This window comes from Eretmochelys imbricata, chromosome 2 (assembly GCF_965152235.1).
Source record: "Eretmochelys imbricata isolate rEreImb1 chromosome 2, rEreImb1.hap1, whole genome shotgun sequence".
In the NCBI taxonomy this organism is placed as follows: domain Eukaryota; kingdom Metazoa; phylum Chordata; order Testudines; family Cheloniidae; genus Eretmochelys; species Eretmochelys imbricata.
In genome coordinates, this window is record NC_135573.1 from 251820492 (window position 1) to 251841017 (window position 20526).

Below are 20526 nucleotides of genomic sequence, written 5' to 3' on the forward strand. Positions count from 1 at the left end.
TACTTCCTCTTGTTTGCTTTAAATCTGTTGCCTATTAATTTCATTGGGTGACCCCCCCCCCCTCCAGTTCTTGTGCTACATTAAGGCGGCTATAACAGTTCCCTCAACTTTCTTCACACCAGTCATGATTTTGTAGCTCTTTAGCATATCCCCCTTTGTTGTCTCATTTCAAAACGGAAAGGGTTGAGTCTTTTTACTCTCTTCATGTATGGCAGCTGTTCCATACTCATAATCATATTGGTTGCCCTGCGCTGTACTTTTTCTAATGCTAATATAGCTTTTGATTGGGATGGGTTGACCAGAATTGAATGTAGTCGTCACGGTGTGGACATACCGTGCACTTATATAGTGGCATTATGCCATTTTCTGGCCTACCTGCTAGCCCTTTCCTCATAGCTCCTAACAGTGTCAGCGTTTTTTGATGTCTGCTGCACATTGAGCAGCTGTTTTCAGTGAACTATCTGTAATAGCTCCAAAGATCACTTTCTGGAGTGGTATCAGCTAATTTTGACCCCACCATTTTGTATATATATAGTTGGGATGATGTTTTCCAATGTGCATTACTTTGCATTTGCCAACACTCAATTTCATTTGCCATTTTGTTGCCCAGTCACCTAGTTTTTTGAGATCCCTTTGTAACTTTTCGCAGTCAGCTTTGGACTGAGTAATCTAGTACCGCCTGCAAATTTTGCCATCTCACCGCTTACTCCCCTTTTCCAGCTCACCTATGAGTATGTTGACCAGAACTGATCCCAGTACAGCTCCTATAGCCACTGGGTCACCCTTGTCCATGTTTGCTAACCTCCCCACCCCCAAAGATTTCTAATAGGTTGGTGAGGCATGATTTCCCTTCACAAAAACTATGTTCCTATCTCTATTTCAGAGACTCTGTACAAACCCACACCCCCGCTCAGGCCAAGTGCTCATTGTGTCCCTCTGTTCTCACCCCCTCCCCCTGCCAATGGCTGTGTGCTTGCCCTGTTGGTCCCCCGTGCCACAGCACAGCTGAGTATCCATGTTCCCTTCCCCCATTCTCTTCCTTTAGCAAGGGTCCGTATGCCTCCCCCATTCTTCCATGACAGGGTCCTCCATTCTCTCCCACCAAGGCAGGGGCTCTGTATGTGCCACAATTCCCCCCAGTTCTTATTTCTTGTCTTTCTGTCTGGGAGGTAAGTCATTCAGGGAGTCAACAAGTTAAACTATATTGGGAGGGTGAATAGAGCTGAGATATGGTGGCTGGAGGGTGGGGAGTGAGGGATTTGCTGGAAGGTGTTAATGGCTTAATGGCTGCATCAATCCTTGTTTTTTTTTTAATCTATAGACAGTTACAAAGGTGTTTGGGTTTGCTCACCAGCTGGCAGGGGCTCTGTGTCCCTTAGCTCCCCCAAATCAATAGGGTTCTGCTCAATCCATGCTTTGAATGGTCCTTGAATTTTTGGAATTGATCAGAGGCAATGCTCAAAAGTTCCAGCCAGACAAAACTGCCATCAATTTGAAGGTAAGAGCTCACTTCGATCAGCCAATGCAATAGTAATTCATTACATAAAGTTAATTAAACTGTAGTGTAACTACAGCAATAATTTGGATAACTGGACTCCTTATGCCCATAGCAATGACAAATCTTCTTGATGCCTGAATTGCTGGTAGCAGAGATTAAAATGACTTTGTCCACCATTACCTTGGTTGATTGTGAAATCTGCTTGTTGCACTCCCTCAGAGATAGGGTCCAGCACACTGAATCGGATAATGTCACATCATTCTGAGCTTAGGCCATGTGACCTAAACAATTAGCAAGATGCCACTGCAAAATGTGCCGTCCACCCCCTCCGTATTTATTCCAGGAGCAAGCACCTGACCCTAAGCTTTTAAAGGGATAACAGGGAAAAAATCCTGTGGTGGAATGATGAGTTCTGGGCGTGCAGATTTCCACCTCCCCTTGAAGTAGCAGCCTAAGGTGGAGGGTAGTGTGTAACATTTGTGTGTATGTAAGGGGGAGGGAAGATAGCCAAGGCTTGTAATGGGAGAAACTCTGCAATTTACACCAGCGCTTATAACAATAAAGGATTCTTTTCCAATTTGACAGAGGCTACATATAAGATGTGAGGAAAATGTAGCCCTTCCCTAGTAACCAAGGAGCTCAATGCCATGTAGCCATGGGTATCATTCCCCTTTTACTGATAGACACCCACAGGTAACTTGCCCATAATCACACAGGAAATCAGTGTTGGAATAGCACGTTCTCACTCTCAGTCCTTTCACTTTAACCTGAAAACCGTCGTTCTTCAAGCAGAAGAGACAGGGGAGAGATGGTAACAGAGTTAAACGCTCTTTTGTGGTATTCGTTGCAACTTGCTGTCCTTGATGTTAAAAGTCCATTTGGCCAGGCTTCCCTAGTTGAGACTACTGGCCCATGTCCTTGCTGTTCAGCCGCAGGCAGGCAAGAATTGGGGTCGCCCCAAGGTTAATGGGGTGGATGGTAGAAAGGACACTCATGACTCTTCTGGGAGAGAAAGAGAATGTACATCGAAGAGCACAGTTGTCAGAAAAGACTGTTGAATAACAGAGGCCCTCACATTAGCCCAGAGGTGGGCAACCTACGGCCCGCAGGCCACATCAGGCTCGCGGGACCCTCCTGCCCGGCCCCTGAGCTCCTGGCCCGGGAGGCTAGCCCCCGGCCCCTCCCCTGATATTCCCCCCTTCCCCGCAGCCTCAGCTCACTGTGCATCCGGCGCAATGCTCTGGGCGGCGAGCTCCTGCCGGGTAGCGCAGCTGCAGAGCCCGGCCTGACCCGGTGCTCTGTGCTGCGTGGTGAGGTGGCTGGCTCCAGCCGGGCAGTGCAGATCATAGAATCATAGAATATCAGGGTTGGAAGGGACCCCAGAAGGTCATCTAGTCCATCCCCCTGCTCGAAGCAGGACCAATTCCCAGTTAAATCATCCCAGTCAGGGCTTTGTCAAGCCTGACCTTAAAAACCTCTAAGGAAGGAGATTCTACCACCTCCCTAGGTAACGCATTCCAGTGTTTCACCACCCTCTTAGTGAAAAAGTTTTTCCTAATATCCAATCTAAACCTCCCCCACTGCAACTTGAGACCATTACTCCTCGTTCTGTCATCTGCTACCATTGAGAACAGTCTAGAGCCATCCTCTTTGGAACCCCCTTTCAGGTAGTTGAAAGCAGCTATCAAATCCCCCCTCATTCTTCTCTTCTGCAGGCTAAACAATCCCAGCTCCCTCAGCCTCTCCTCATAAGTCATGTGTTCTAGACCCCTAATCATTTTTGTTGCCCTTCGCTGGACTCTCTCCAATTTATCCACATCCTTCTTGTAATGTGGGGCCCAAAACTGGACACAGTACTCCAGATGAGGCCTCACCAATGTCGAATAGAGGGGAACGATCACGTCCCTCGATCTGCTCGCTATGCCCCTACTTATACATCCCAAAATGCCATTGGCCTTCTTGGCAACAAGGGCACACTGCTGACTCATATCCAGCTTCTCGTCCACTGTCACCTCTAGGTCCTTTTCCGCAGAACTGCTGCCTAGCCATTCGGTCCCTAGTCCAATAGCGGTGCATTGGATTCTTCCATCCTAAGTGCAGGACCCTGCACTTATCCTTATTGAACCTCATCAGATTTCTTTTGGCCCAATCCTCCAATTTGTCTAGGTCCTTCTGTATCCTATCCCTCCCCTCCAGCGTATCTACCACTCCTCCCAGTTTAGTATCATCCGCAAATTTGCTGAGAGTGCAATCCACACCATCCTCCAGATCATTTATGAAGATTTTGAACAAAACCGGCCCCAGGACCGACCCTTGGGGCACTCCACTTGAGACCGGCTGCCAACTAGACATGGAGCCATTGATCACTACCCGTTGAGCCCGACAATCTAGCCAGCTTTCTACCCACCTTACAGATGTTGCACTGCCAGCCATCGATGGTCCAGGCAGTGCGGTAAGGGGGCAGGGGTGTTTGGGGGTTGTGGTCAGGGGGTGGGGGAGTGGATAGGGGTCGGGGCGGTCAGAGGGCGGGGAACAGGAGGGTTGACTAGGGCAGGGGTCCCGGGGGGGTGCAGACAGGAAGGAGGTGGGGTTGGATGGGGAAGCAGGGGACAATCAGGGACAGGGGTTCTAGGGGCAGTCAGGGAACAGGGAGCAGGGGGGGTGGATGGAGCAGGGGCCCCAGGGGGGGCCATCAGGGAACAGGGGGGTTTGGATGGGGCAGGAGTCCCGGGGGGGGCCATCAGGGGGCCAGAAGCAGGGGAGGGTGGGGGCCGGGCCATGCCCCCATCCGCTAACCGGCCCTCCATACAATTTCCAAAACCCAATGCGGCCCTCAGGCCAAAAAGTTTGCCCGCCCCTGCATTAGCCGGTTCTTTTGGACTGAACACATTTTACACAGCACTTCATGTCTTCCTCAGAAACAGCAATCACTCCTTAGGGTGATGTGCTCAGTAAGTGGTTTTCTGCAGTCACACTGAGATGCTATATATTGCATCTTTTCATCTGGGGCTTGGGTTCCAACTCAGATAGAAATCACACTTAATGGTAACTATTATTTAAGTACTTAACTAAAAACCAAAAAGTAGCAAGCAGGGTGGTAAAATAATGTTTTATTTCATGGATGAACGAACACTACCATGCCACATCCTAAATGTCCTCCTACAAAAGATTGCGGACAGAGCAGATTTGATGTTTTTCCGACCCAGTTCATTTCAGACTTTTGAGCCCATTTAGTGTAGTAAAACCTGGACACCCAGCATTCGTATTGTCTATTTGGCATCCTGCCGAGTAAAGCAGATTTATACTGTAGTTCCTGTTCGCAAAATATCAATGCACTGTAAATTAAAGAAACCCCCCCCAAACCAAACTAGATTGCTTCTGTGATTTACCAGTATAGTGTCCAGGATGGTCTAACTACAACCAACAGTCAAAGCTTAGAGATTAAAATAAAAAAAAACTTGACACATTAAGGAGCACAATGGATACATCATCATTGCTGTCAGGATGTGAGTTTACCCACAGTACTGTGTAAAAATGTAGAAACCGGTGCTGACATTCAAGTTGTCAAAACAAGAAAAGAAATTACATTAATTGATATATTTCCAAGCTAGTACTTCTAAAGAGTCCTGATCAGCAAAGGAAGGTTATAGTGTGCATGCTCAACACAAGACTAATATTGGATTGGAGACCTGACAAATAACTGACTTACATTCCTTTATATACAACAAAATGAAATATACATTATTAATCCTGGCTGTACATTTGGTCAGAATATCTTACAAGGAGCAACACTAGCCAAAATCTTTATGATAGGGTAACTGGAGGTGAAGGAATGATTTTTGAGATTTGAACGATTTTCCCCTGGGTTTTTAAACATTGTTTTCCACCCCTGCACAGACCAGTATGATTTTAGATGCTCTGATTTTACAAACCTCCTGCAAGCAGAAGACATAACTAAAAGTGGAATGTGATAATCATTGACTTGGAATCCAAAATCAAAACTAAGCTGCAGACAGCATGTGAAATAAATCTATCCATACTGATTTCTTTTTTAATGCTTCACAAGATGACCAGCAAAGTATCTGATACAAACTCCCTCTACCAGAGTATAGATCAGCGGTTCGCAATCTTTTCTGACCACTTATTCAAAGTAACAAATGTTTGCAACCCCCTTACATTTACTTAAGAGTAAAAATGATATCAAAGCTAAGCCTAAATTCATAGATCCCAAGAGCAGAAGGGACCACTGTGATCATCAAGTCTGACCTCCTGTATAACACAAGCCATTGAACTGCCCCAAAATAATTTATTTAAGTGTGTGCTTGGAGAGGCTAACAGAGAATAATTGAAGGGTTAAGCGCGTGCCGGGAGGGAGGGAACAAGATTTTCTTTGCTTTACATTATAATAAAAATTTAACACCTGGCGCCCCCCCTTTCCTGATTGCCTTTTGTGTCCCCCTCTAGGGTCATGACCCAGCAATTGAAAAACACTGGTCTAGTTAGTTCAATGCATGTTTTCTTCCACATCCATGACAAGTGGTGAAGCTGATAAGGTGAGCATGAGATCAAATGTAAAGAGGAACAGGTAAAAACAATATAAAATAGTAATTAATTACATGAGGCTAATTAAACATTAGTGTAATTACAGTGATACTTGGTATAATTAGAATCTGTATGCCCCATAGCAGTGATGAATCTTCTAAACATGGGGGAGAGCAGGCAAATATGTATGAATCAGTACCTTTAAAATAATTGTGCTATAATCTTTTCCATTTATTAAGTTTTATCTGACACAACGGGATGCTAACTATGGTAACCCTAAAAGAGATGATGTATTTCATTGCTACTGCTTCATTTCTTGAATGCAAAAGGGCCATTTAACCTTCTAGTCCTCAAGGTAGTTTCTTGGTGTGGTCCTTCAAGTCCAATTTCTTGAGAGCCTTTTACTCCAGAAGTCATTTTGTGGCAAAGAAGACGGCGATGTCTGTGACGGATTCATGTCAGACAGCAGTTTCTGCTGAGTTCATCATGCTCAATGTTCTTCCATTCAGGAAGGAGTTGCTGTCTGTCAAGCAGGCAAGCTGCTTTCAGTTTCGTTTAAACACATGCTAACAACATAACATTTCTTTCTCCAGGAAAATGATTCAGTTGCATATTGTTATAAAGAACGGCCTTGTGCTTTGCACGAACCAAAAGGGTTAATCCTCCTCCTCCTCCTCCTCTTTCAGTGTGACTATCGGGAGTTTGTCCTGAACTTTGAAACAGTCCACAAAGAAATTGACAAGGGACTTGTACAAGTGTTGCTCAAGTGCTGCACTGTTAAAGTAATGGCTTTCGTCAGGGTATATCTGCAAAGGAACCAAGGAGACCATGAGTAGCTTTACGTTAAGGTTAGAGAGGGGCCCGAACTGCAGTCCCAGATCTGAACACCTGGGATCCAGCCAGAGCTGACCTCTGCAGCTCGGGCCCAGCTCTAGCTAATCAGCATCAATACAAACACTAGCGTGTGGCACTTAGGGCTTGTCTTGCACTGGCTAACCGAACAGACTGTATTTAAACCCGTTTAGTTAAATTGGTGCCAACGTCTGTGTGGACACTCTTATTTCAATTTAAAAGTAGATTCTGATCAGGTTTAAGTTAAGCCTAAATAGGCCTTAGCTACAGTACGAATGCTTTGAAAGTAATACCTATACCAGCAGAACCCTCTAGTGTAGCTGCAGCTTATGCTGACAGAAGGAGCTTTTCTGTCATTGTACCACCAGCTTCCTGAAGGACATGAACTGGGAGTGTTGCCAATAGCTATGCCGGTTGGAGGTGGCGATGTTTTTTTCACATTCCTGACCGACATAGCTAGTCTGACAAAACTTTGTAGTGTAGACCTGCCCTTAGGGTGACCACACAGGGGTATCCACCAGTTGAACTAAATGAGTGTAGTCCTATGTAGACAAGGCCTTAGGATCTACTCCTTGCAATATGAATTAAAAGAGTTTCATTACTTAAAAAGTTGAATGTAAACTTGTTGAAAAAGGAATTTATTTTCTGTTACAAGGAACGTTGATAACTCTGTAAAGGAACTGTCCTACATAATCTCAACTATGCTTTTAATTCAGATCTAACAGGCAACTTTTGTACATGTTATATGAATGCCAGTTGATTATAACAGACTTCTAAAGCTGTAATTTTCAAAGGAGAATAGGGAGCTGGGCTCCTAGTTCTCAATGAAAGTCAGCAGGAGTTGAATACCAAGTTCCTTTGAAAATCCCAGCGTAAGAACATACGAATGGAGCTCTAACAACTGCAGGATTGGGCCAAATCTAAATAACGATAATAATGTGTGTGTGTGAGAGAGAGGAACTATATAATATACATATAACTTAGAATTACTGTTCTATTTGTATTTTTATATTGTATTGTATATACAGTGAGGACTTTCTAAAGCTTACTTCATAACATCTGTTTTCTGTTCAAAGTGCAAAGTGACTGTTTAAGTATGAAAAATGGAAACATACATATACTGTACCTGCAAGCTGTAATTAGCCTTTGCCCTAATTAGGTGTGTAATAAGATCTGCAGTATGCTGGAAATGGATTTTTTCTGTAAAATCAGATTAGTATCAATAAATGCATAAAAGTGGCAAATTTAATTAAGAAAAAAATCAGAGTCTCATAAACTACGCAATGTATTGCACTAAAATAGTGAGTTCACTTACCATCAGCTGTGGCATGAATAATCAAAAACTTTTGATCTTTCAGTAATGAGACTCTGTGTGCTAATTTGGTGATCTGTGAAGATAAAAGTTGCAGGTAAGATTAAGCATCATGCCAGAAATGAGTGATTTCTGTATACATAGCAAAGTAGCACTTAACTCTGTTTTATATTTGATCACCAGAATAACAAGCTGATATCATTGCAACCTCTTCCTCTTGGCGGCTTGAATCATTACAGCAGCAGAATGGAGGAGGAACTATGCTGTCTATTTGTCTAATCTTTTCCTGCCCCTCATGACCAATCCTGCCCCAACTGTAGATGGTGGGTGTGATGGATGCACCCCTGCACTCACACCCTACACACTATTGTAATAATCTTTGTACAAAGTATGTCTTAAGAAAAGGAGTACTTGTGGCACCTTAGAGACTAACCAATTTATTTGAGCATAAGCTTTTGTGAGCTACAGCTCACTTCATCGGATGCATGAGCTCACGAAAGCTTATGCTCAAATAAATTGGTTAGTCTCTAAGGTGCCACAAGTACTCCTTTTCTTTTTGTGAATACAGACTAACACAGCTGCTACTCTGAAAAGTATGCCTTGTGAGGTATCATAACTTAATTATAGCTTAGATTGCTATATGCATTTCACCATGACAATGCTGACAAGCAAGTTATGAGTTTTCAAATAAGATACTGATGTTATTAGCACATCTTCCCCATTACCCTACCCAGGCAGAAGTCAGCAAACAAATCTGTCCTAAACAAAGGAGTGTGTGTTTGCTTTAATTTGCATTTAAGCAGGAAACAGAGTTCTCAAGCAGACATGGGGGAGGGAGGAAACAAATGGAAACCTGAATGTAAGCATACACAGGTGAAAAAAAAACCCAGCAGGGAACATCCTTCCACACAGACTCTTGGTTCTCATCTAGTTCCCCGCATGCTGCTCCCTCTGTTATAACATTGCCTCCAGGAGAATAATATGGTTTATAAAGTCTGCATCAGCAGCCTTTATAAATTCCACATCACAGTTCCATGGCTCAGGAAATGGCAGTCTTGTGCTCCTTGATTCCAAGAGAGTACATGGCCTAGTTGTGGTGTTTAGGAAGCACACGTTACATCAGTGTCTGGCATAGCAGGCCACACTTAGAACACTGTGATGTTCCACAGATACAGTCAATGGCGTTTAACAGTTAAATAGTTCCCTCCCCAAGCTAGTCAAAAGCACCAGTACTTACTCACACCAACCTTCAGAAACATACAGCCAAGCTATTTCGCACTACATCCAAATGAGAACACTGATTGCTTTGGAACCCCTTTCACTTTGATTCATTTGCCTCCAAATTTCTAGGAAAAAAAACCTACCATGGCCTAACTACGCTTGTGAAATTTCAGAAGGCCAGTGAATTCACTATATGGATCACCTACCCACGAGCCCTACCTGTGAAGGAGGTGCACAGGGGCTCTGGCTGATTTTATTTTGTTGTGAAGTGGGCAATGTCTTCAAACCCCAGTGGTGAATGCCTGTGCAAAATCCATTTCATCGGGCTGTGTGCAGGGTTAGCACCAATTTTTCCACACTTTACAGACACAGCCCAGTGACCCTTTCCCTCCATGTAGCTACTCTTTTCTAGTTTCTTCAGAATAACTGAAGCATTCACACCCATTGAGCCTCCCTCTCACCCTGAACAATAACACCCTAATTAATGAGCTATCTTCATTTTAAACCCTGCTCAACACAAGCCCAGAGGTCTGCTTACCACCAACTCAAGCTTCAGAATTCTGAAATACCCATTCTGTGCTTACAACCATCAGCAGCTCGTCCTGGGGTGAAATGTTAAAGGGACTTTAAATGGATGTAGCTTAAAAGGCATGATCTAATGGGCTGAGCACCAGAACAGAGTTCTAATCATGGCTTTGACACTGTTCTGTCCTGTGGCCATGGACAAGTCACTCAACCTCTCTGCCTCAGATTTCCCACCTGTAAAATGGGGCTTATAATACCTATCTGCTTTAGAGGGGTAGCCTGAGGATTAATGAATGACAAGGCTATGAATTACTTTACTGTTAAATTCAAGGAAACCAAAACAGCTAGTCAGTCTGTAGACTTAAAGCCAAAATAACTTTCCAACAAAGATCTTTTTATTACTCGCAGGCACTGTTTTTGGTATTTCCCTCCTCCCCCAAATTGTACATAAGAAGACAGGGTTAAAAAGTTAAAGGAAGGTTTACATTTTGTCATGAAAGTGCGCACACTGGCTCAAAGCTCTGTGCTCAACTCCATGCAGTTACCTCATATGCTCTGTTATCAATGCCATGTAGTCCCAAATACCTTTCAGAAAAGGCAGAAGCTTGAAAAGAAATAAAGAGAACATATTGGTCAATTTTCACTCCAGTGCAGCCCGTTCCAAAAATAAAAGCCACATTTCCTGACTCAGCTTTCATTAAATGAGAAATGTAGACTTAACAAGACTCTCATTTTTGTTTTGTTTTAGAAATGTGATCAGAATGAATGACTCCGTCTGTAATAACGTTGATAGAGAAAACTTAATTCTAATAAAAGAATAGTCAAAACACATTTGTAATGCCAAACCCTTGCAACATACAGCTACCAATGATCCACTGTGCTACATGGCCTTTCGCCATGAATGTATATAGAGAGGTATTGCATTAGTCACAGCGGGGCTCTGCTATTGACTTCTGAATGCAACTGAAATACACTGGGAGCTACAAGTTATATAATTTTGTTCTGCTCTCACCTAATGGCTGATCCAACTCCAGTTGAAGTCAATCGGAATGTTCTCATTGGCTTCAGTGGAAGTTGCAGGGGCCCTGATGCAGGAGTAGCACCTTGATTTTAATGGAGCTACTCCTGATTTACACCAGTGCAAAGTGAGAGAGTATCAATCCCACTGAGTAGCCAGCCAAGGAGAGAATGGAGGGGAGGCAAGGAGGTTGCTGTGCCTTCCAGCAGCTAAGAGGAAAATCCCTAAATAGGTCTACTGGATGGGAATGGGATAGCTTCCATGTAGAGGTGTGCTTTGATGGGAGAAGCTAGAAGGTGACCTTAGATCAGAGTGGGAGCAGCCCTTTGCAAATGATTATGGGAATATTTGGCCTTTGGAAGAAGATTTCAAGTTTGAGTTTCCAATGGGCTGATACAAGCAATAGTGAGAATTTGCAGACCCAGCAGGTATGACACTCAATGAATAAAGCCCAGATCCTACAAGGCCCTCCACATGAGCAAGGTTCTGTGGGGCTCCCCAGTAGGTCGTTGGGCGGGTGCAGGAGTCTGCCCATGCACAGAACTGGGCTAGTAAGTCTCTATTTAGACCTTATTCAAAACCCTTCATTTAACATGTGACCAAACCATTTATCAAGCTCACAAAGCTCCATCAGAAGGTGAGTCTGCAACCTAGGCAAATGTGTCCATTTGCATGCACAAGCTGACGCAGGCTGCTTTAAAATCTAGTCAGAATGTATAACGTTAAACAGGGTGGAGTAGTTTGGAGCTCAAGCCCTAGTTCTTCCTAATACTGAACAAACCTTTTTGATAAATGTCTGGGTTGTGTTTATGACACATTTGTATGTATTTGTTTATCACCCATTTGTAAGGTGATAAGTAACACTCAGCGTGGATTTGTCAAGAACAAATCGTGTCAAACTAACCTAATAGCTTTCTTTGACAGGGTAAAAAGCCTTGGGGATGGGGGACAGTGGTAGATGTGGTATATCTTGACTGTAGTAAGGCTTTTGATACTGTCTCGCATGACCTTCTCATAAACAAACTAGGGAAATACAACCTAGATGGAGCTATTATAAGGTTGATGGATAACTGGAAACTGTTCCTAGAGAGTAGTTATCAATGGTTCACAGTCATGCTGGAAGGGCATAATGAGTGGGATCTGGCAGGGATCAGTTCCAGGTCCGGTTCTATTTAATAGCTTCATCAATGATTTGGATAATGGCATAGAGCAGTGGTTCTCAAACTAGGGGCGCCGCTTGTTCAGGGTAAGCCCCCTGGCGGGCCGGCCCAGGCCGGTTTCTTTACCTGCTGTATCCGCAGGTTCTGCTGATCGCAACTCCCACTGGCCGTGGTTCGCCGTTCCAATGGGGGCTGCAGAAAGTGGTGCGGGCCGAGGGACGTGCTGGCCACCCTTCCCACAGCCCCCATTGGGCTGGAGCAGTGAACCGTGGCCAGTGGGAACCGCGATCGGCCCGCCAGCAGATTTCCCTGACGGGCTGTATGCCAAAGGTTGCCAATCCCTGATCTAGATAATACTTAGTCCAGCCACGAGTGCAGGGGACTGGACTAGTTGACCTTTCAAGGTCCCTTCCAATCCTACAATTCTATGATTCTATCTATGCTATTATGGGTGAGTTTCTAGAATTACTGGGGTATGCAGTGGCAACGTGGATGGCCGCACTTTGCAGTTATTACCATTGTTACTCTTTATTTCATGTGTGCTCAGCATGGTATAAGACACAGAAGGACAAAGGGTCCCTACCTTAAGGACCCTACTTTCTGAGGCCATATTGTAGACCTCTTACTTACTTATGCAGGGGACTCATCCCATTGAAGTGAAGGAGACTGCTCACCAATGGAAGTAAAGGGTTCACAGTCTGGCTCGAAATAGACAAACACCAAAGACCCCGGGAGAGGCAGAAGCCAGGTTTTAAGAAACAACGAGAAGGGAGACCTAGTAAGGGGAGGGTGGGAATGTCACTGATGGCTAGGAGCTGGCATTTTGTGGCCTCCGGGGAGTGGTGTTTACCGTATAATTTCAAGTCTGTCAATGGAGAAAGAGCGGCTCCGCACGTGAACACTTGATTCTCTTCACCAGCTGGGAGAATAAAAGCGCTCAGATAGCCCCCGTAATCCTAGAATACAGACAGACAAACAGCACACGTGTCAGTGAGAATGCAGAAATGCGGGGCACCAAAGCCGTCATCTCACACATCGGTCAGTGTTACCAAGAACCGTGCCCATGCTGACACGATGCAACGCTGTGTTAACGGGTCATAGAGGCAGGCACATCTGAGGGCCAATAACCCCGTGGGTGCCTTAGGACAAATAGCATACAGTCTCTTTGTTTATATTTATTTGTATTGCACCTAGAGGTGCCAGCCCCAGAGTGCTAGGCTCTGTACAGACATGCAGCAAAGAAATGGCTCCCTGCCTAGAATGCTTATAATCTGAGGGTATGTCTAAACTGCAGTCAGAGGTGCGACTGCAGCATGCAGAGACATACCCGAGCTCGCTTTGCTCTAGACAGCTCGCTAACGCAGGCCGAAGCATGGGCTATACAACCCCACCTGGTCCATGCTGCGGGAGCTGCAATGCCATTTTAGCTATCTAGATCAAAGCAAGCTTGGGTATGTCTACACGTGCTGCCGGCACATCTCTGACTGCAGTACAGACATACCCTGAGCCACCGCTGTGACTCTGTGGGGATTAGCTGTAAATTGAGCCCAACTAATACAAGATAATGTCTTAGCCTGGGTGTTAAGCGCACACAAACTCCCCCACCGCCATTAGATGACACAAAATCCCACCAGGCCAAGGTACAGCAGAACAGAGTGTTCATTTGATTAAAAACCATTCAACTCTGCTTCCCAATGTAACGGGCTGGTAGCTACTTTGAGACGCACTGGGGCACGGTGAGGTGCGTTCTGACAAACCTGTGAGCATTGTGTGCACCTATGTGGGGCAGTGGTGTTTTCAATACACAGTCTAATGAATGGGAAACAGGGTTCTAAACCAGTGCCACAGCCCCACAAAAGAGTTACTAAACTAGCCAGTTCCTAAAGCCAGATTCTTGCAGGCCCTACACAGGCAAATCTTCCCTTTTACTTCAGTGGGAGTTTTGCACACGTAAGTAGTGGAAGCCTGGGTCCTAACTATGGGCCTGATCCTGCAACCATTTATGCACTTGAATAACTTTGGCCTCGATCCACTAAGTGATTTAGGCAACTAAATCCAAAATTTAGATCTTCAAACCCTGCTCAGCTGCTGCCTAACCCTGCAGGTACCTATGTCCCTAGGCCTCTAAGTTGCCACTGGGAAAGTCCCATGGCACCTGCATTTTTCTGCTGCTGGGCATGTGCAGAGCTGCCTCAGTCCTACTGCCCAAGCAGGATCCTCAAACTAGGTGTTTCCCCACCTATCTCGCCTGCGGGCCTCACCCAGAACAGAGGTGGTGGCATCCTAACAACTGGGCTGTGGGGTTTTCTGTGGAGGGTCTCTCTCAATCTCGCCTACGGAAACTTGTACAAACAATTACATGGGCTCACTTGTATAAACAATTACATAGGCATTGGAAGGGGGACTGGAATTTGGGCCTCCCATGGCCCAGGGGAATGCCCTAACAGTCATTCTCACGTTTTCTGGCCTATGACTACTAAGTATTTCATACAAAGTGGAACAGCTTCAGCAGGAGCAACTGAATGAGACCCACTCCAGCATACCTCAAATCCCCACTGATTAGGGCACTTGCCTGAGAGGCTGAAGCCCTAGATTCAAATCCTTGCTCCATGCCTGTCAGAGGAAGTGGGATTTGAACCTGGATCTCCCACATCCTGGGTGAGTGTTCTAATCACTGGCTAAAGGTTATAAACCGAGAGTGTCTGCCTGCAGATGTGTACACAGGAGGGGACCCTCCCTCTTGTGTAAAGATATCAGGCACCTCTGCAGTCTGATCTCTGTGCAGGAAGAGGTGTGGACGCTCATCAGACCAGGGTGAGAAGAGTGCATGGGAGGGAAAGTCAACTCAGTCAGGGTCTCTAAGGAAAGCGGTGGCCATAGGAGTCCCTGATATATTTATAGGGAGCAATCAAATCTCCCCTCAACCTTCTTTTAGTTAGGCTAAACAAGCCAAGCTCCTTGAGTCTCCTTTCATAAGACAAGTTTTCCATTCCTCGGATCATCCTAGTAGCCCTTCCCTGTAACTGTTCCAGTTTGAATTCATCCTTCTTAAACACGGGAGACCAGAACTGAACACAGTATTCCAGGTGAGGTCTCACCAGTGCCTTGTATAATGGTACTAAAACCTCCTTATCCCTACTGGAAATAGCTCTCCTGATGAATCCCAAGACCACGCTTTCTGGCCTATGACTACTAAGTATTTCATACAAAGTGGAACAGCTTCAGCAGGAGCAACTGAATGAGACCCACTCCAGCATACCTCAAATCCCCGCTGATTAGGGCACTTGCCTGAGAGGCTGAAGCCCTAGATTCAAATCCTTGCTCCATGCCTGTCAGAGGAAGTGGGATTTGAACCTGGATCTCCCACATTCTGGGTGAGTGTTCTAATCACTGGCTAAAGGTTATAAACCGAGAGTGTCTGCCTGCAGATGTGTACACAGGAGGGGACCCTCCCTCTTGTGTAAAGATATCAGGCACCTCTGCAGTCTGATCTCTGTGCAGGAAGAGGTGTGGACGCTCATCAGACCAGGGTGAGAAGAGTGCATGGGAGGGAAAGTCAACTCAGTCAGGGTCTCTAAGGAAAGCGGTGGCCATAGGAGTCCCTGATAGTGCAGAGGTACAGGAGGGTGCGTACAGATGGCCAAGCCTTCCCTGGATCTTTGGGGAACTGCCAGGTTCAAGAGTGGGCCCCATAGCCTATGTCTCCTAGCTCCTCTTGGCAATTTTAACTTTCCCCAGAGCCCCCTCCTGTGTGCTCTTCCAAAGGAGAGGAATGATCTGGCCTATGAGGACCACTTGTGTCATCAATATAACTGTATAGGTCTGTGTCCAGGATTGGGCCCTGTATCTGTGTGGTTAAATAAAGTCTTGCTCTGTTGCAGAGTCTGTAAAACTGCAACATCCTCTAAAAAACATCAGTCACTGGTATTGAATTTGGTTACTGCAATGCCCAAAGTGCCAGCAAAGATTCTGGATGTGTCTCATCTACCTGAAACAGAGCACACAGTCGGACTCGCACTGGTTACACTTAGACCCTGAACCAGCAGTCCCTGCTTGGGCAAAACTCCCATTTTTTTGAGTTTTCAAAGCTACAATGGTACATTCATTCTATAGTGTCAACCTTAGTATGTTTCCCCTCAGGTTGAATGAACTGGTACCAAGCCAAGAATCCATCTCCTTTCCTCAACCCCTTCAGAAATAGTGCCAATAGCAAACCTGTTATTAGCATTTCAGTGGCTGCTATGAACTGGTAAGCACTCTCTGAGACAAGGATTCTGTGATCTGTTCAGCACTTTTCACCCTCTGTACCTCTATACGGATAGCAACAATAGTTTCTTCTAACAATCCCCTTCTCATATCTGACAGCATTTTTTCCTCACAAATAATAGATGTTTTTCCTTTTCAAGATAATTTCAAAGGAAACATTGATAAATGGAAAAATAAAAGGAGGACTTGTGGCACTTTAGAGACTAACAAATTTATTTGAGCATAAGCTTTCGTGAGCTACAGCTCATTTCAAATGGGCTGATATAATGAAAGCTCTCATCTTTAGAATCTCTAAGCAAGAAGTAGCCTATCTCAAAAAACAAAACCACCACCACAAGTACACTCAATAAATCAAGATTAAGCGCAAGTGCTTAAATACATCAGCAAACAATAACAAAGGGTAGGAATCACAGGAAAATGTTACCTTCCCAAATACAGCAACTCGCATTTTATCAATATAATGTTCTTTCAACATTATCCTAAAATATGAAACAGATGAGAAATAGTTAAGTTCAAGGAGGACACTGTTAGATACATGGAATACTGTACATGATGGCATTGTGTGGCTTGAAGATTTTATAAGCATGAGTTTATAGGCTAATCCAAACTCACTTTGATGGCTACTGCTTTCATGTAGCTTTCTGTTTGATTTGTTCTTGCTCTTTTAACCCTATGCCTGATATGGAACATTCCAGGTACATCATGCAAAACACACCTCCTGTGAGCCAAAAAGTACCAGGTACACCCTAATTTCCGTTAATTTTGATTGGATCATGGAAGCACAACATCTTACCTGTAGAACCAATAACAAAATTCTTACTTATACCTGGTTCCAATGGCATTCTTAAGGTATGAAATACTTAGAACAGTAACTCTGCAAACAGTATAGGGTCTCATATTTATTGTCTTGCAATTAAATTAAAAATATCTTCACTTTACAAGTCAGAAGGTGGATTTTTTTTCCCAGCTGCTAGCACTGCAAAATTAATCCAGGTACGGAAAATCAAACGGTATTCTTTCTGCCACTTTTGTTATTTATCCCCAGTGGCACAGAGTCTGAAATCACAACGTTACTGATGGACGTTACTTTCCCCACCAGTAAAGTAAGTGGATAGGACTTGAACATAAGCAGGGGGCAGATAGCTTCATTTAACAATGTTTAAATATTTAAATTAGCCAAAGTCTCTACCTGTGCAGCAAATAAGTAATTATAAGCAAATACATCATTGTAAGTTATTTGTAAGACTAAAAATGTAAGAAAATGTTTTGTTTGTTTTTCAGAAACATTCGTAGTCATCTTTAATACAGTCCCCAGAATGTTATTTAAATAATCTTTCCGTAAATCCTTAAACATCTTAATCCACCATTTTGATGCCAAATTATTAGCCTTAATAAAGTCTGTTTGTTTATTTATTATAACAAACATTAGCATCATCCATATATGTGCCCACTTCCTTAGAGACCAAGTATATATTTTTATCAACCGAACTAGCTTCATAATGGCATGGAACCACCATTCCTATGTATTAGGCTATTGCTGTAGTCACATGGCATGCATTACTCTGATGGTTTGGCAACACCTCTGAGGAAGATCTCACAGGCCTCCAACAGATCCTTCTCTTAACAACTGAATGAGCCTTCAACCGAACCCAACCATTTAAAAAAAGATATTCCTCCTCCTCTCCTTCCCCCAAATATTTTAAAGCAGACCCTGAACTTTTAAAAGGTAAGACCTTCAGCTACATTCTTATTAATGTTAACATCAGAAAAAGTTTTTTGGCTTATAAATGGAATTCTTATTTAGCTGACATTTTACTCCCCATATTGAAATATACAGGAGTGTATTTGTACTTTCAATTTATCACATTTTTCAATTGTTTACACAACAGTATTCAAATAGGAGGAGATGCATCACTGAGTGGTACCTAGAGAGATAAAACAATTGACTTTAACAACAGTTCAGCTCTGCTTGCAGCACCTGGGCAGGGTGATCAGATGAACAGAGCTCCCTCTCAGGGAGACCATGATCCTGGAAGAGAACTGTGTAAGCAGACTTTTCCCACCCCTCCCTCACAGATCCCTGTTGACTTCAGTGAGGTCCCACCAATGCAGTTCTCTTTGCAGGATCAGGGCCTTAGAGTATTTTCTAGTGTCCAGATACAGCTGCGGAGCCTTTGAGAATACATTTCAATTATAAATGCAATTAATTTTTATAATGACAGTGTCATTCACCGGACAGCTTCCAACTGATCCTTCTCCTCCAAAAGGGCCAATTTTCTTTTAATTTCATGTAACAACTTAGTGCCTTGGAATCCACTGCCCCGGCCATCAAACTTCATCACAATTGCATTGTGGGAGCTGACCAGCACGCTTTCCCAATTCACTTCAAACTTTTCTGTTACACTCTGGCTGCCAGGTGTTCCGTCACTGAAACAAAAACAGAGACAAAACAAATGCATCTTACTCATGCTCAATGGAACAATGTCAAGGCTGCCTAAGACTAGAGACCTTTCATGCTACATAATCTCTTTTAAAAGTGACAACATAGTCTCTCCTTTTAAAGGTGAGTTTGCAGAACAGCTTGTACCGATGCCACATGCGTTATAAGGTGACATCAATTTTAACGAGAAAACCATGATCTCTGTCTTCATACAGCACTGCCGCAGGGAGGTCTGGTGTGTGGGATGGGTTTTGAGGCAGGTGAGGAAGCTGCAGGAAGGTTTTCTCAGCTATCTATCTAGATTCTCATATGGCTACCACCACCAGGATATTGGAGCATTTTGTGAAACTAGGAAGCATACACATAAATGGCTCAACTTGGCCAAAGTGGCATAGCTCCACTGAAGTTAATGGAGTTATGTCATTATACACCACTTGAGGAGCTGGCCCCAATCTATATTTCTTCCTTTCTCTCTCATCCCTCCAGTCTGTAGGGGCTGAACTCTTGTGGGGCTGCTGGTGGAGGTTAACTGCGAGGGCCTAGCCTGGGAGCATGGCAGAAAATTTGGGGAGGAAAACCTATTGACTCGTTAGACTCCTGTCACCCATCGCAAACCTCCCCCCTCCTACAGGAGTGTTGGATAGTGGCTACAGATGTGACTGTCAGACACTTGATGTCACTATTGCTTAAAATAGATACAAGGGAAAAGCAAATTAAAAAACAAACTGGTGATAAAACAATTGACTTTAATAACAGTTCAGCTCTGGTTGCAGTGGGTAGTCAGGGTGATCAGACGAATAGGGCTCTCTCTCAGGGAAATCCTGGTCCTGGAAGAGAATTGTGTAATCAGATTTCTTCCACCCACCCGCCAAATCGGGTCCCACCAATGCAGTTCTCTTTGCAGGATCAAGGACTTAGATTACATGCTCTTTGGGGGCACTTAGTCCTAAATGATCACAAGAAACACACATGACCATGCAAACACTGCACACAGCGCTTAGCTGAGCATCTCAAACTTCTCAAATTCTCCATACAAAGCAGAAATTACAGTGCACCCACAGAAATAGGGTGAGCAAGGGACAGGAAATTTTGTGGAGTTAGTTCTAAATGACTAGTGATACTGGCATTTTCATCTACTTCAGTTCCTTTTATGGGCTCCCAGAAACACAAAAAAACTTCTCTCAATTTTTTAACATGCACATGACTTTAGTTATTTGCATTTTTTCCACAAAGGCCCAGGAGCATCCATTTTCAGAGGCAGGCTAACCAAATGTCATTAGCTTGAAGAGTACCAATCTTCCTCAAGCACTTGTATAATGAAGTATGTTTTTGCTGACGTAATTTTGTGATGTGGCAGCCTGTTTATTGCAGTGTTTTTATCCTTCATTGAAAGAAGCTGCAGGATGGTGTTTTGGAATTCATTCGCAATGCATCTTTGCCTCCTTCATTCCTATATCAGACTCCTTTCTCCTGGCAAAGTGCATCCATGCTTGCAATCACTGGGAGTTAGGTGCCTGAAAATCTTTGCAGATCTGAGCCTAAATGACTCAGTGGACTAGTTGTAAGGATAGTTCAGTTGTTGGGATAGATGGCATTAATAGTTTGGTGCTGCTATGAGGAAGGCACCATTTGGATTGAGGTGGCTGGTTATTCACTGCTATTTCTAGGACTACACGGCAGAGTAACTATAGA

At 44.1% G+C, this 20526-nt stretch overlaps 1 protein-coding gene across 1 annotated transcript in view; it reads right to left on the reverse strand.

The window, feature by feature from the left end:
- Window positions 1–4627: 4627 nt before the first annotated feature.
- The window catches only part of DPP6 (dipeptidyl peptidase like 6), a 614028-nt gene continuing 598129 nt past the window's right edge, over window positions 4628–20526 (reverse strand). Inside the window, exons 20-26 of the mRNA XM_077809495.1 lie at window positions 18627–18821; window positions 16819–16873; window positions 12979–13084; window positions 10496–10554; window positions 8208–8280; window positions 8019–8092; window positions 4628–6846 (exon numbers count right to left, since the gene is read on the reverse strand). Of these exons, the coding sequence (XP_077665621.1) occupies window positions 6697–6846; window positions 8019–8092; window positions 8208–8280; window positions 10496–10554; window positions 12979–13084; window positions 16819–16873; window positions 18627–18821 (712 nt within the window). The 3' untranslated portion in view covers window positions 4628–6696. The remainder of the gene's footprint in view (window positions 6847–8018; window positions 8093–8207; window positions 8281–10495; window positions 10555–12978; window positions 13085–16818; window positions 16874–18626; window positions 18822–20526) is intronic.